The 13,716-nt window shown below is 34.9% G+C and overlaps 1 protein-coding gene across 7 annotated transcripts in view; it reads right to left on the bottom strand.

Annotated features, from left to right (window-relative positions):
- The window catches only part of MIPOL1 (mirror-image polydactyly 1), a 327,451-nt gene that overhangs the window by 88,145 nt on the left and 225,590 nt on the right, over window positions 1-13,716 (bottom strand). Inside the window, exon 12 of one of the 7 annotated variants that reach the window (XM_059181954.1) lies at window positions 1,049-1,232. The exons of the other annotated variants lie outside the window; for them this stretch is intronic. Coding sequence (XP_059037937.1) covers window positions 1,064-1,232 — 169 coding nt within the window. The 3' untranslated portion in view covers window positions 1,049-1,063. Of the gene's footprint in view, window positions 1-1,048; window positions 1,233-13,716 lie in introns of those variants that run through there. 7 annotated transcript variants of the gene reach the window in all.

Below are 13,716 nucleotides of genomic sequence, written 5' to 3'. Positions count from 1 at the left end.
TAGACAACTTATTTTTATTCTTGGAAATGGAAAACTTAACAGCAACAATGGGAAGGTAGACTTATACAAGTAAATGTTTCATATCTATTTGACCAAACAAACAAACAAACAAAAAACAAAATTTGAAATGAAGTTGAGAAAATTTCTAAACCACATAATAGAAAGTTAAAGATTTAGAAAATATAGAGAAAAATATGGAAGAATCAGCTGGAAATCAGAAAATCAGAAAGAGGGGCGTCTGGTGGCTCAGTGGGTTAAGCCTCTGCCTTCGGCTCAGGTCATGATCTCAGGGTTCTGGGATCGAGCCCCACATGGGGCTCTCTGCTCAGTGGGGAGCCTGCTTCCTCCTCTTTCTCTCTCTGCCTGCCTCTCTGCCTACTTGTGACCTCTCTCTGTCAAATAAACAAACAAAATCTTAAAAAAAAAAAAAAATCAGAAAGAGACACCAGAAAGAAAGAAAAAAGAAAGGAGGAGAGCAAACTAGCAAATAATCTTAAGGAGCATTTCTCGGATACGACAGCAAGAATCTTGACTGGAAGCATCTATAAGAACAGAGTGCAATAAATTAAAGAAGATCCACTCTCAGACCCCTCCTCAGGAGACTTCAGAATACCAAGGTAAAAAAGTTTAATATCTCCCAGGAGAAAAAGTCTACAAAGCTTATAAGACTAATTTAAATCATTCTGGGATCAGTTACTCTGGGAGCAGAAAAAGAGAAGAGTAATATTTTGAAAGTTTTGAAGGAATGTACTTTTCAAATCTGAATTCCATGTTCAGAAAACTCCTCTACCATCTACACTTTGTTCGCAGGTTACTTGTAGAGGGAACAAAGCCAGAAAGAAGACACAAGATCCCAAAATAGTGAGACCAAGACCACTGGAGCAGCGGAGAGAAATCCTAGGATGAGCTGTGCAGGACTCCAGAGAGCCGCCAACAGGGCCATATGAACAGGAGGGACAGAGGGCTCTGGTGAAAAAGGGAAATACATGAAACACAATGTAAGGGTGACAGGATGGAAAAAGCTGAAATAATAAAGCACAAGGTCCAAGAAAAAGAAAGGTAATCAGAAATTTGAGACAAGATAAAACAACTGTATAAGAAAGTCATGGCTCAAGTAAGAAAAGAAACACAAAATACGGTATGATTTTAAGTACTTGATGGAGTGAAAAAAATCCTTTTGTCTTGATCCAAAACATTCCTCTCCTTTGGCACACGGGTTGACAAATCCAATCCTAAGGAAAGGAACTGTAATTCCTGAACTGTACATGGCCAACACAGTCAATTTCAAATAGGAAAAATTATAAATCTTAATAGTAGTCTGTACATAAAGAATAATTTCATTACTAATTCCACTTAAGGACATATAAAAAAAGAAAATAAAATTCAAAATTCAAATTATTTACCTTCATTTAACTTGCTGAATACTATTTAAGACAATTCGAACAATAAGAATTCTTTACAGATCTATGAATTTGCTATTTCAATGTTTTCCAGAAGCCTATATTTAGTTGGTGTTTATACTGATAAACATAATTATTTAAAATATAATCTGAGTGTATGTATGCCTCACTTAAGTATTTTGACAATTCTGTGAATTATCTCTGCCAAAGATTTCTTCTATTTTTTAAATTGGTAACATTAGTTGCAGAAGCCATTGATAGGGAGAGGAAAAGAAAATGTAATAAAGCAATTGATTCTTAGACATGACTTTAATATGGCCAAAATTTCAGCAACCTGTCTGATCAAGTACTGAGATATGCAATGTCAAAAACACTCCCCAGGTGACAGAAGAAGAATGCAATCTTGTGGTATTCCCCTTGTTGTTGGCATATATCAGAAATTATTTTAAGGTAGTCTTTGAGAATGTCTATAGTGTAAGAGTTATGTAAAGATATAAACCTAAAGAACTTATACTTGAAGGCATAAAGGAACGTCTGTGTCATGGAATTGGAACAACTATTAATGAATGCAAAATCTCTAAGTGATCTTCATGCATGTGAAAGAGTCAGCAGAATACTGATTTTCCAGTTTGAGAGCCTGTTGTTCTTTTAGTATAATTAACAGTATACAGGAAGACTTTCAGTTTTTTAAGTTCCCTTTAGGAACATTTTTCCCCCTTCCGCCCTCTCGCTTAACCCTACCCCACTGACTTTAAAAGGTGGCAGCACAGCATGATATTAACTTCCTTGTAAAGATTTTAAGACTATTTAATATTTAAGGAATACAGTGAACTATAAAACTTTGAAAGCTGCTAATGACTTTGCTATTACTATTAGTAAGTATTTAGTAGCAAATATAACAATCTTTAAGAAAGCTAATATAGTTTAGTCAAATCAAAAGACCTTTGCTATATATTAGGACTTATTTATAAATACATCAGTCAAAACAAAAATAATTTCCTACCAGTGACACTGTGGGCACATTGTAAATAAATTGCTACAATGCTAGAACTCAGATGACTTTCGAACTAAGCAGCATATACAAGACCCCTTGCTTCACACTCTCATTTCAGAAAACATGCTGACTTTTGCAATGATACTTTCCAGTCTTGTGTTTGGCACACAGTGGCTATTGCTACTACTGCTAGAGTATGGCGACTATTCCTCTTCAAAAGGATGATTAGTAAGGATTGAAGAATTCTAAGAGAACGTAACTGGGGCTTTTCTTCTGGTGAGTCATTGAAATAGTATCACAAAACATAAAAGCTTCTAAGAAAAGCATTTTTCTTCTGTTGATCAAATTTGTTTTGTTTTTAACAAAATAGTTTGCAGCTATGTGATAAGGGAAGTATTTATAGTATAGTCTATTCCACTAAGAATAAAATTAGCCATCAGGAGTCCTGACTTTTTGCTTCCACTCTTGTTCTGCTGTGTCAAGAGTAACCTTACCTCTTTAGTTCAGCCCATCAACATTAATCACTATCTGCCTGTACACTGAAGATCAGCACCAGTATCCTCTAACTTCTTTGAGCAAAATAAAGTCACATTATAACTATGTTAATAAAAAAGAGAGCTCACTGGAATTAAATATTAGGATAAATGAATATGTCATGTTGACTCTAGCTGCCAGTGGGACCAAAATGCAAATCAGCAGCATCAACAAATAGTATTGAATTATCTACATACATATATGATTGTTCTGTGTCTTGTTACTCTATTTAAGTTTACCATGTTTTTATTCTTGTAGTTTCTAATATATACAAATGCAGTGACACAAAGAAATATCTATAAAACTAGCATGCACTTCAGTGCGAGGTGAGGAATCTGGAAGCTATGACTGAAAAGCTACCCAGACTGATAGTGCAATGAGGGAACCAGAATATCTTATTGAAGTGAAACTGAGGAATTTGTATAGCCTTTTAAATGTGTGATAAGCGGGGCACCTGGGTGGCTCGGTGGGTTAAAGCCTCTGCCTTAGGCTCAGGTCATGATCCTAGGGTCTTGGGATCGAGTCCCGCATCGGGCTCTCTGCTCAGCGGGGAGCCTGCTTCCCTTCCTCTCTCTCTGCCTGCCTCTCTGCCGACTTGGGATCTCTGCCTGTCAAATAAATAAGTAAAAAATCTTAAAAATTAAAAAAAAAAGGTAAAAGTGTGATAAGCATCTCTCACTGAGGCCAGAACCAGAAAACAGAACTAAAATCTAATCATTTTATTTATCATACAAATGATTATTCAGCACCTACTATAAGCTGGACAGTATATTAGATATTGGAAGAAAATTCAATTAGACGAAGTCCCTGTTAATTTTTGTGATTGATTTGAGGTAAGAGTTAAAATTAATTTTTCACAAATAGCTATACAGTTTTTCTATTACTGCTTGTTGAATAGGTTTTACTTTCCCTATGAATTGCTTTGCCCTTGTTGAAAATAAACAGACCATATATGTGTGAGTCTTTTTTAATCTGATGATATACATGGTCCTTTCACATTACTAGCATGTTGGTATTTGTGATTTTATGGACTATATTTTGAAATCAGGTGGTAATTTTCTTCCAACTGTTTCTTTTGTAAAGTTGCACTGGGAATTCTAAATCAATTGCATCTTTATGTAAAATTTAGAATTAGCTTTTCAATGTTTATAATAAAGTGATGGAACTTTTATCATAATGTTAAATCTATAGATCAATTTGGAGAGAATGAATACTTTAGCAATATGTGAGACTTAGAAAAGTCTTCCCATTGATGAGCACTGTGTATTTCTCCATTTACTTAGGTCTTCAATAATAATTTCCAGCAATATTTTGTAGTTTTCTAGGGTACAAGGTTAAACTCATCCTCAAGTTTTTCTTAATTTTGGATGTGACCATAAGAGCAACTGAATTTTTTTTATCTCATTTTCCAAATGTCTATTACTAATAGATAAAAATGCAATTGATTTTTGTATAATGACCTGAATTGAGTTATTCTAGTAGCTTTTTTGAAGATTCCTTAGGATTAGCCATAGAATTGTATTGACTGTAAATTCAGGTAGCTCTATTTGCTTTTAGTTTTCAGTAATTATGACTTCCTATAGGAAGTTGAACTGAAGTGGCAGTTGGACATCCTTGCCTTGTTCCTAAGCTTAAGTTTGCCCCCAGATGTTCTTCATCAAACTGAGCAACTGAATGTGTTTTGAATTTTATTACAAGCTTCTTCTGTACCCATTGAGATGCTTGTTTCTTCTCTTTTATATTAACATGGTGAATTACACTGATTTTTAAGTGTTAAACCAAATCTGCACTACGACTTGGTCATAACGCAGTATCCTTTTTATATATTCTTGTAATAGACTTCTTAGCTTTGGTTGAGAATTTTTTTGGAGTCTGTGTTCATGAGGGATGTTTCTTTGTAATTTTTGTTTCTTGTAATGCCTTTGCCTGGTATAAAATCAACCTTATTAACTAAGTTAGGAAGTATTCCTTCCTCCTCTATTTTCTGGGGAGATTGTGTTGATTGTTACTGTGCTCCTTAAATGGTTAACAAAATTCACAAGAAGCAACTTAATAATACAGTCTTCTCATCGATGACCATGAGATGTTTTTCTGTTTACTTTGATTTTCTTTAATCTAACACTATATTATAGTTTTCAAAATGTAAATTTGGCACTTATTGTTAAGATGGCAAGATTCCTCAAATTAATTTACAGACTCGGCATAATTCCCGTCAGAATCCTAGCTGTCTTCTTTGTGGAATTACATATGGAATTGCAAGGGACCCAGAATAGCAAAAACAATCTTGAAAAAGAACAAAGTAGGCAGCTAACTTACTACAAAGTATATTTATTGAAACAGTGTGGTAGTAGCATAAGGATAGGCATCTAAATAAATGGAAGAGAATGGAGAGTCTAGAAATAAGCACATACCTGATAAAAAATAAGAAATGGAAACTCTGAACAGCCCTGTACCCATTAAAGAAATTGAAATAATAATTTAAAACATTAGTCAAAGAAACTCCAGGTGCTGGAAGTCAAAGGTAATTCTGGTGAGAAAGCAGACAGGAAAAAACATGTCTTTGGAAACTGGAAGAAAGGTGACCTTGCTTTAAAGTGCTAAACAGCATGGATGAATTGTTCTAGTGTTCTGTGGAAAGTAGAAATTGTAAGTGATCAGCTTAGATATTTAATGGAAGAGATTTCGAATAAGCAAAGTATTGAAAGTGCCGTTGGGTTTCTTCTTGCTCCTTACAGTAAAATGTGAGACGAGAAAGATAAATTAAATGGATTTTTAAGCAAAAAGGAACTGAAGGAAGATTCTATCCATATTGCAAAAACTGGGAAACTAAGAGAGAACACTATGAGGAGACAGCAATCCCATAAAAAGAGTATGGGTGTGACCCATGGATCTAATCAGCCATCTCTATAGAAGCTAGAAATAGACCTGGGGTTGTACCAGGAGATATGTTGCCAGCTTGGACTAAAGTGGACAGAGACAGGACAAAATGAAATCAGTCTGTTGGACTTCTGGGATCTACAGGACGAGAAAATAGAGATACCCATCCTGCTATACCCATGTGTCATCCTTCAAGAAAGAGAAGAATGGCCCTGAAGCTGGCTCAGGGATCTACAGGGTAGCTACTCTCAGCACAGGCCCAATGGGCAAGGCTGTCTCCTCCTTGGTTTCAGGGCAGGAGTGCTTCCCAGAGCCAGTGGGTGACTGCTGGAAGGTGATGCTGCTACCTCAATGGGCCCAGCAGACAGAACACTGAACCTATGAGGATTATCCTACAGCCTTAAAATCTGATGAGTCTTCTCTGATGGTTTTGGACTTGAGTGGGAACTGTGACCCTTTCTTCTTCCTGATTTCTCCCTTTTGGAATGGAAAGGTCTATCCCATGGCTGTCCCAGCACTGTATTTTGGAAGCAGATACCTTATCTGGTTTCACAGCTGGAGGGGCATTCTACCTCAGAATGACTCATAACTCAAGTTTTATGCATGCTTGATTTAGATGAGACTTTGGACTTGGAGGGGATGCAATAGCGGGTTAAGACTTTTGGGCTGTTGGATTTGTGGTGAATGTGTTTTACATGAGAGGAGGACATGAATTTTGGAGTGTTCTGGACTGAATTGTGTTTCCCCAACCCAATTCATATTGAAGCCCTAACTCCTGGTACCTCAGAATGTGACTGTTTTTGGAGAGAGGGCATTAATGAAGTAATTAAGTTAAACTGAGGCATCAGTGTAGGCCCTAATTCAACCTGACCGCTGAGTTTATAAGAACAGTTGAAGACACATGGAGAGAGACATGAGGGATATGTATACACAGAGGAAAGGCCATGCTGCAACATAGAAAAAAGGTAGCCATCTGAAAATCAAGGAGAAAGATCTGATGCGATACTAGACATCTTGCTGACACCTTGATCTTGAACTTCCAGTCTCCAAAACTAAGAAAATAAATTTCTATTATTTAAGCGACCTGGTCTCAGGTATTTTGTTATGTCAGCCTTAGCAAACTAACAAAGTATATTCCATTTCTTGATTTTCAGATGTTAATCCAACTTTACATTGTTGGGACAAACCCTGTTTGGTCATGGTAAATAATTCTTTTTCTATGTTGTCGGGTTAAGTTTGCTAGTGTTTTGTGTGTGTGTGTGTGTGTGTGTGTGTGTATGCTTAAGAATAAACATAACATAAAATATACTTTAGTGACAGTATATTCATAATGTTATACAACTATCATCAATATTTAGTTCCAGAACATTTTCATCATCCACAAAGAAAACCTATGTCCATTAAGTGGTCACTCCCCCATTCCTCAGGACCTCCACCCCTGGAAACCACTAATCTGCTTTCTGTCTATGAGTTTGCTGATCCTAGATATTTCACATTAAAAAAAATCATGCAAAATAAACATCTGTCTCTGGCTTCTTTCATTTAGCATGTTCATCCATGCTGTAGCATGTATCAGTATGTCATTCCTTTCTATGGTTGAATAATAGTCTGTTGTGTGGATATATCATATTCCGTTTATGTATTCATTAGTTGATGGACATTTTGATTTTTTCCACTTTTTGGCTACTGTGAATAACTGTTATCAACATTAGTATACAAGTTTTTGTTGGAATACCTGTTTAGAATGAAATGGAATTGCTGGGTAATATGTTAATTTCCACGACGCTATATCCATAGGCAATTCAGGATCAAACTTAAACACATGCTAGCTTTCAAATTCCTCCAACCTCCTTTCAATTCCATAATGTAACACATTATATGCATTACAACTTTTTCACTTTTGTTTATTCTGTTCTTGCAGACTAGAATGCTCTTCCTTCTCCTCCTCTCTTTCTATCAGAATCCTGTTTGTTCATACTTCAATTCCCAAGCATTTCCTAAAACACCATCTATTTCAGTCTATAATAATTTCTCCCTTCTGTGAGACTGCACTGTCCTTAGTATACAGTAGGCTCTTGATAAATTCATATTAAACTAAACATGGCTATTGGCTAACGGTTATTTCTAGTATGGTTAATGTTACATTAGTGATTGCGCTAGAGCAGTGATAAAACAATATAATACTACAACATGCAAATAAAATAAATGATTATGTGGATAAAATTACTTTCAGGCACAGTATTTACCTTCTGTAGTCTGACATACGATATAATGCTAGAGCTTAAAGGTTCTAAAAAAACTCAGAGGTAGTCTATTTATAAATCCAGACACTGACTGCGGTTGTAATTTGTATAGTTCAGTTGAACACAGACAAAGACCGTTAAACTCCTAAGCAGGTCAGATTCTTTCACCGTTTTAACTTGTCTTTAACGTGGCCTGAGAGGTGTGTTTAATGTGACAAACCTATCAAGCACATCCAAATCAGGAAAATAATGCTGAAGTACCAGTTTAGCCTCAGCTAAACTCAGTATTTCTGAGAGAGGCGGGGCTGGGGGAACTGTCCAGTACACAAGTAAAAGGCTCAAGTATTAGATGGGTCAGGTAATAATTTAACTTCTGTTACTGGCCCTGATGTGACCCAGGGTAAGTTCAGGCTCTGTGCTTCAGTTTCCTCATCTCTGAAAAGGGATAATACCTCACAAGGAATGTTGAAGGGATTAAAGAAGATAACATATGTACCAAACTCCAAGATAAAAGATAGAAAAATAGATTTAAAATTACATATTTATTATTTTCTGGGGTAGTTCTTTATTTTTATTTTTTTAAGATTTTATTTATCTGTGAGAGAGAAAGAGAGATAATGACAGAGAGTACAAGCAGGGAGTGGGGAGAGGGAGAAGCAGGCTTTCCACCAAGCAGGGAGCCTGAAGAGGGCTTTGACCCCAGCACCCTGAGATCATGATCTGAGCCAAAGGCAGATACCCAACTGACTGAGCCACCCAGGCGTCCCTGAGGCAGATGCTTTAATAGAAAACATTGGGAGAAATGGTATATTTTGAATGTGAACTTTATAAAAATATTTTTAATAAGGTAGAAAAAAAGAAAAATTATTAATTTTTCTAATTCTCAATAGATTTCTCACCATTAAAATGTTCCTGTATGAAGAAACAACTCCCAAAAACAAACTGTTCATTTAAAAAAAGGCCAAATCTAAGTTCAAGCACATCATTTTGACTAAGTATTTTCTTCAAGTATCCCACAACAAGGAAAAAACAAGACCTCTAACTCCAGTGAAAACTTGTTCCTAAAGAAAAACCAAGCAATTCCATATTCCACAGTCACAATATTGTATTTTGAGTCAAAAAATACTAAAAAAAAAAAAGTGGAAATATTAACAGAATTTCAAAGAAAAGTGAATGACCACTCAATATAAACGCAACATGGAGATTATAATAACAATGGTTCACATTTATTAAATACCTAAGCCTGCACCCAGCAACTGTACAAAGCATTTGGCATGCATTATTTTATTTGATTTTTCTCAAAAATAATATGAGGCAGGTAATATTACAATTTCAATTTTACAGTTTAGAAACTTGAGGCTCAAACAGGTTAATTACCTGTCAAAGGTCACTTAGAATCTATACCATCTTCCTTACTATAATGTCAGCTCTGAATTAAAACACTGTATAGTACAAAAAATGCAAAATAAACATATAACAAATAAAATAATAAACAAAGATCCAATTAAATCAGATTTAGAATAAATGAAGTTTTCTTCAATGAATTATAACTCAAGTCTATTTGTCACCTTTTCATCATGTTACTAATTATAAATAAAAAGAAGTAGCTATTAAAAAGACTAATACTACTTGACTCCTTGGTTTAACTTTAGTTTTCAGGTAACAGAGTAGAAAAACTAGATAAATGGTTATTTCAATTCTGAATCATATACAACAAAACAAATTCAAAAAAGTGAAATCAAACCAAACAAAATCAGAAAACTTCCATAGCTCAATTATGAACCAATGGTGTATTCAACTTTCAGAACAAAATCTCAATTTTCACATTTTTTTCATATAAACAAAGTTTCAGAAAATTTTCATTTTTTTGGGAACAGCTGGCCTAGCTCTATAGGACATCTAAACTTCCCACGGATTAATGTACATTAAAATATTTATCAGATCAATAATGTCAATAACACTAAAGAAAATCCCTAGCATGATTGTTTCATGTAGTAACAAGTATTGCTTATTTCTGACCTAATGAGAAGCAGTTATTTGGGAAGTGACTGGAAGTATATTAATAGAACACTGACAATCATAAAATAAAACCCTTCCAAGCCCAAAGGAAACAAGATACACGGTACAAGACTTAAAACTTAACAACTAAGCAGAATAGTAAACTATAATAATAAACTCAGGCGTTTCATAAATATCTTGAGTTTAGAATTATAAGAGGAACAAAATATTTTTATATTGACCTGAGTTTATAAAACAATTTTTTTTTTTTTTGGAATAATGGGAAAAACATTCAAGTAAGCCTATGTGGACCTTTGCAAACATTTGGAATACCAATTTAAACCTCAGAGAAAAACTAGTTTGTGATTTAACGAGTGAAAACTCGAGCTACTTCGTATATAATTGAGACTGGATATTTACACATTTAAATGCCTAACTGCAGGTAAACATTTGTCCTTTTGGGAGAGGCCCAGGGTGGAAAGGACCCAAGGCAAATGACAATAGTAAGTCCCGGATCTCGGCCTGGACTGCCAGCGCCACACAGTCTTAAAAAATACTGTGGGATCATCCTCATCCTCAGTCAATATTTACTAAGCTTTTTATGACAACAGTGGCATTAGAAATCAAGAGTAGCTCCAAGATCTCAGTGTATGATGTCTTGTTCTATACATTATCAAATCATTATTTATTGTTTCCATGGTTAATGAATCAGAATGTTTCTGAGGAAATGTTTTCAATTATTAGCTATTATTTCCATTTGTCAAATATTTTAAACTAGTTTAGGTTGAATAGAACTTAAAAAAAAAAGCTTAAAAATATTGAATAAAATTTTTAAAGTATCCTTTAAAGCATTAAGAGTATCCTTTAAAGTTTCCTTTGAATAATTAATAACATACATATATATGGCATGTATAGGAAGAGAAAAACATTTGTAATTCAAATATGCTAAATTAAGTCTAATTGTACTCAGTGAAGTCTTTTGAAATAAGAAGTAATTCTCTCCTTTCATTGTCAGTTCTGGCCATAGCTAATGTTCATAGGATTGGATTATTTTTTAAGATTTTATTTATTTATTTGACAGGATTATAAGTAGGCAGAGAGGCAGGCAGAGAGACAGGAGGAAGCAGGCTCCAGGCTGAGCAGAGAGCCCTATGTGGGGCTTGATCCCAGGACCCGGGATCACAACCTGAGCCGAAGGCAGAGGCTTTAACCCACTGAGCGACCTAGGTGCCCCAGGATCGGATTTTTTTTTTTTAAAGGCACCTGTTTTCTTACTAACCTGCCATGGGCCCCTGCTGCTACCAAGTGGCAAGAGAATGTTTCAGTTAATACATTTTTTAAAGTTGGTAGTTTATCAATTTAATATATTATTCTTTAAAAGTGTTTGAATTTCTGGAATGTAAAGTACTTGAAAAATAGTTTGAAATATTTGGCAAACTTAAAACATAAGTGAGGTTATCATTCATAGAAACGTATTCCATAATGTAGATTCATAATGAATTCATAATGAATCTGCTCTGGATTTTCATTCTCTTATATATCTTATCTTTTTGTAAAGCACACCACTAATAACATCTATTAAAAAAAATGAATTCCTGTCACACACACACATATGTGGGCATTACAGATCTAGATTTCAGAGATGGATATTTATTTCTAGGTATCAAATTTATATTGTTTAGGTTATAGATAAAGGTGTTTTTTTAATTAAATTCATTTTTTATGCAAAAGTAATGCATACTCATAAAAGCTTCAAATACTTTATTAGGCCATGAAATGCAATGTAAAATTTCCTCTTCTTTCACTTACCAGAGAATAAATCTGTTACACTTAGTCCCATTTCCTGGATGACCTATTGTTAAGTTTCTAACATATTACAATGTTTACACATACATTTCTATGTTCAGAAAACTTCTATTGACCATTAAAGATATGCTAAGAACTGATTCAGGTGTAAGATACAGTGGTAAGCACACAAAATCCCTGTCTTTGCAGAATTTAATTCTAGAAGACCATCCACAAAGAGAGTATAGGGTCATTTGTGATCGTCTATTACAAAGAAAATCAGTAGAGGGTAATGACATGATACAGAGAGGAGGTAGGCTATTTTAGATGGTCAGGTACATTTATCATTATTTATTTTAAGATTTTATTTATTTGAGAGGGAGAGAATAAGAGAGAGAGCACAAGAGGGGCAAGAGTCAGAGGGAGAAGCAGACTCCCTGCTGAGCAGAGAGTCTAAAATGGGACTGGATCCTGGGATTCCAAGATCATGACCTGAGCTGAAGGCAGACGCTTAACCAACTGAGCCATCCAGGCACCCTGGTCAGGTACATTTAAACAGAAAGTTGAACAAAGTGAAGAAGTCTTGCAACATTTGGAGGGTAGATCAGTTGAGGCAAAGAAAAAAGTCAAGGCTCTGAGAGGGCAGTATTCTTAGAAGGTTTATGATAATAAGGGAACTAGGATAGCTACAGCAAGAGTGGAAACATGTTAATAAATGAGGTTAGAGAGGCAGCCAGGAGACCGTGCATTTGTAATAGGTGGACAAATACTCCTTTAAATAAGGAAGATTACAACATACATCTGGGGTCACAAACTTATATACCTATATGAATGTGGCAGATAGTCTGAAATGCATGAAGTAGGCATGATCAGAAATATGGTGAAATAGAGAGTATGTGCTCTTTTTAGTGAAAAGTAGCTTCTACTTAGTCCCAGCTGATTGCTGAATGCACAGGTGTGGTGGTCAATTTTGTCAACTTGGCTAGGCTATGGTACCATACGTTTGTTCAAACATCAATCTAGATGTTGCTATAAAGTTTTTCTTTCTTTCATTCTTTTTTTTTTTTTTTTTTTTTTTTTTTTACATACGATTACTATTTAAGTCAGTAGACTTTGAGGAAAGCAGATTACTACTCTTCATAATGTGGTGGATCGGGTGGAAGCTCGTCCAATTAGGTGAAGGCTTTAAGAAAAAGAAAGCACTTCCCTGAGGAAGAAGGAATTCTGCATCTTCGGATTCATAACAGCAACATCAACTCTACCCTGGCTCTCCAGCCAGCTAGCTTACTTTGCATATTCTAGACTGGCCATCTTCTACAAATGCATGTATGTACACAGTTTCTTGGTTCTCTTGCTCTGGAGCACCCTGACTAATTAATTAATTACACACCATGATATAATCATTAAGGGTCCCATGTTGGCAGATCTTCCAGTTTTTATTTTGACAATTAACTTAATATTTTAAGATAATGTATTGGCTAAACAAAATATCCATAGGAAAGATTCTAACTTACTTTTTCACTGTAAGAAACAATATTGGAATGAACATAATATATGACATTGATATATGATAATAATATTGCTTCTTCAGTTTTTAATTGTAAATTTAAAAAAAAAGTAAAATTCAAACAAGTATTTCTAATAACAGTTTTCAAGTTTGAACACTGTTGGCTTGGGAAAAAATAAACTTTCCTGATGGATAACATACTCTGTTACATGGAGACCCTGTTTTGCCCCACACAGATGCAGATGATTAATCAAGATGTTGGACTAGGTCCATACTATTTCAAATATTTAATTCATCATTGAATTCTAATTGTATGCATTATACACACACTACTACCCTGAAGAAAATTTTCATCGTAAGAAACTCAATCTAGTGTTA

The sequence above is a fragment of the Mustela lutreola genome, chromosome 7 (assembly GCF_030435805.1).
Source record: "Mustela lutreola isolate mMusLut2 chromosome 7, mMusLut2.pri, whole genome shotgun sequence".
Taxonomy (NCBI): Eukaryota; Metazoa; Chordata; class Mammalia; order Carnivora; family Mustelidae; genus Mustela; species Mustela lutreola.
Note: the sequence above shows the minus strand (reverse complement) of the source record. Positions and strands in the feature narration are given on the sequence as shown.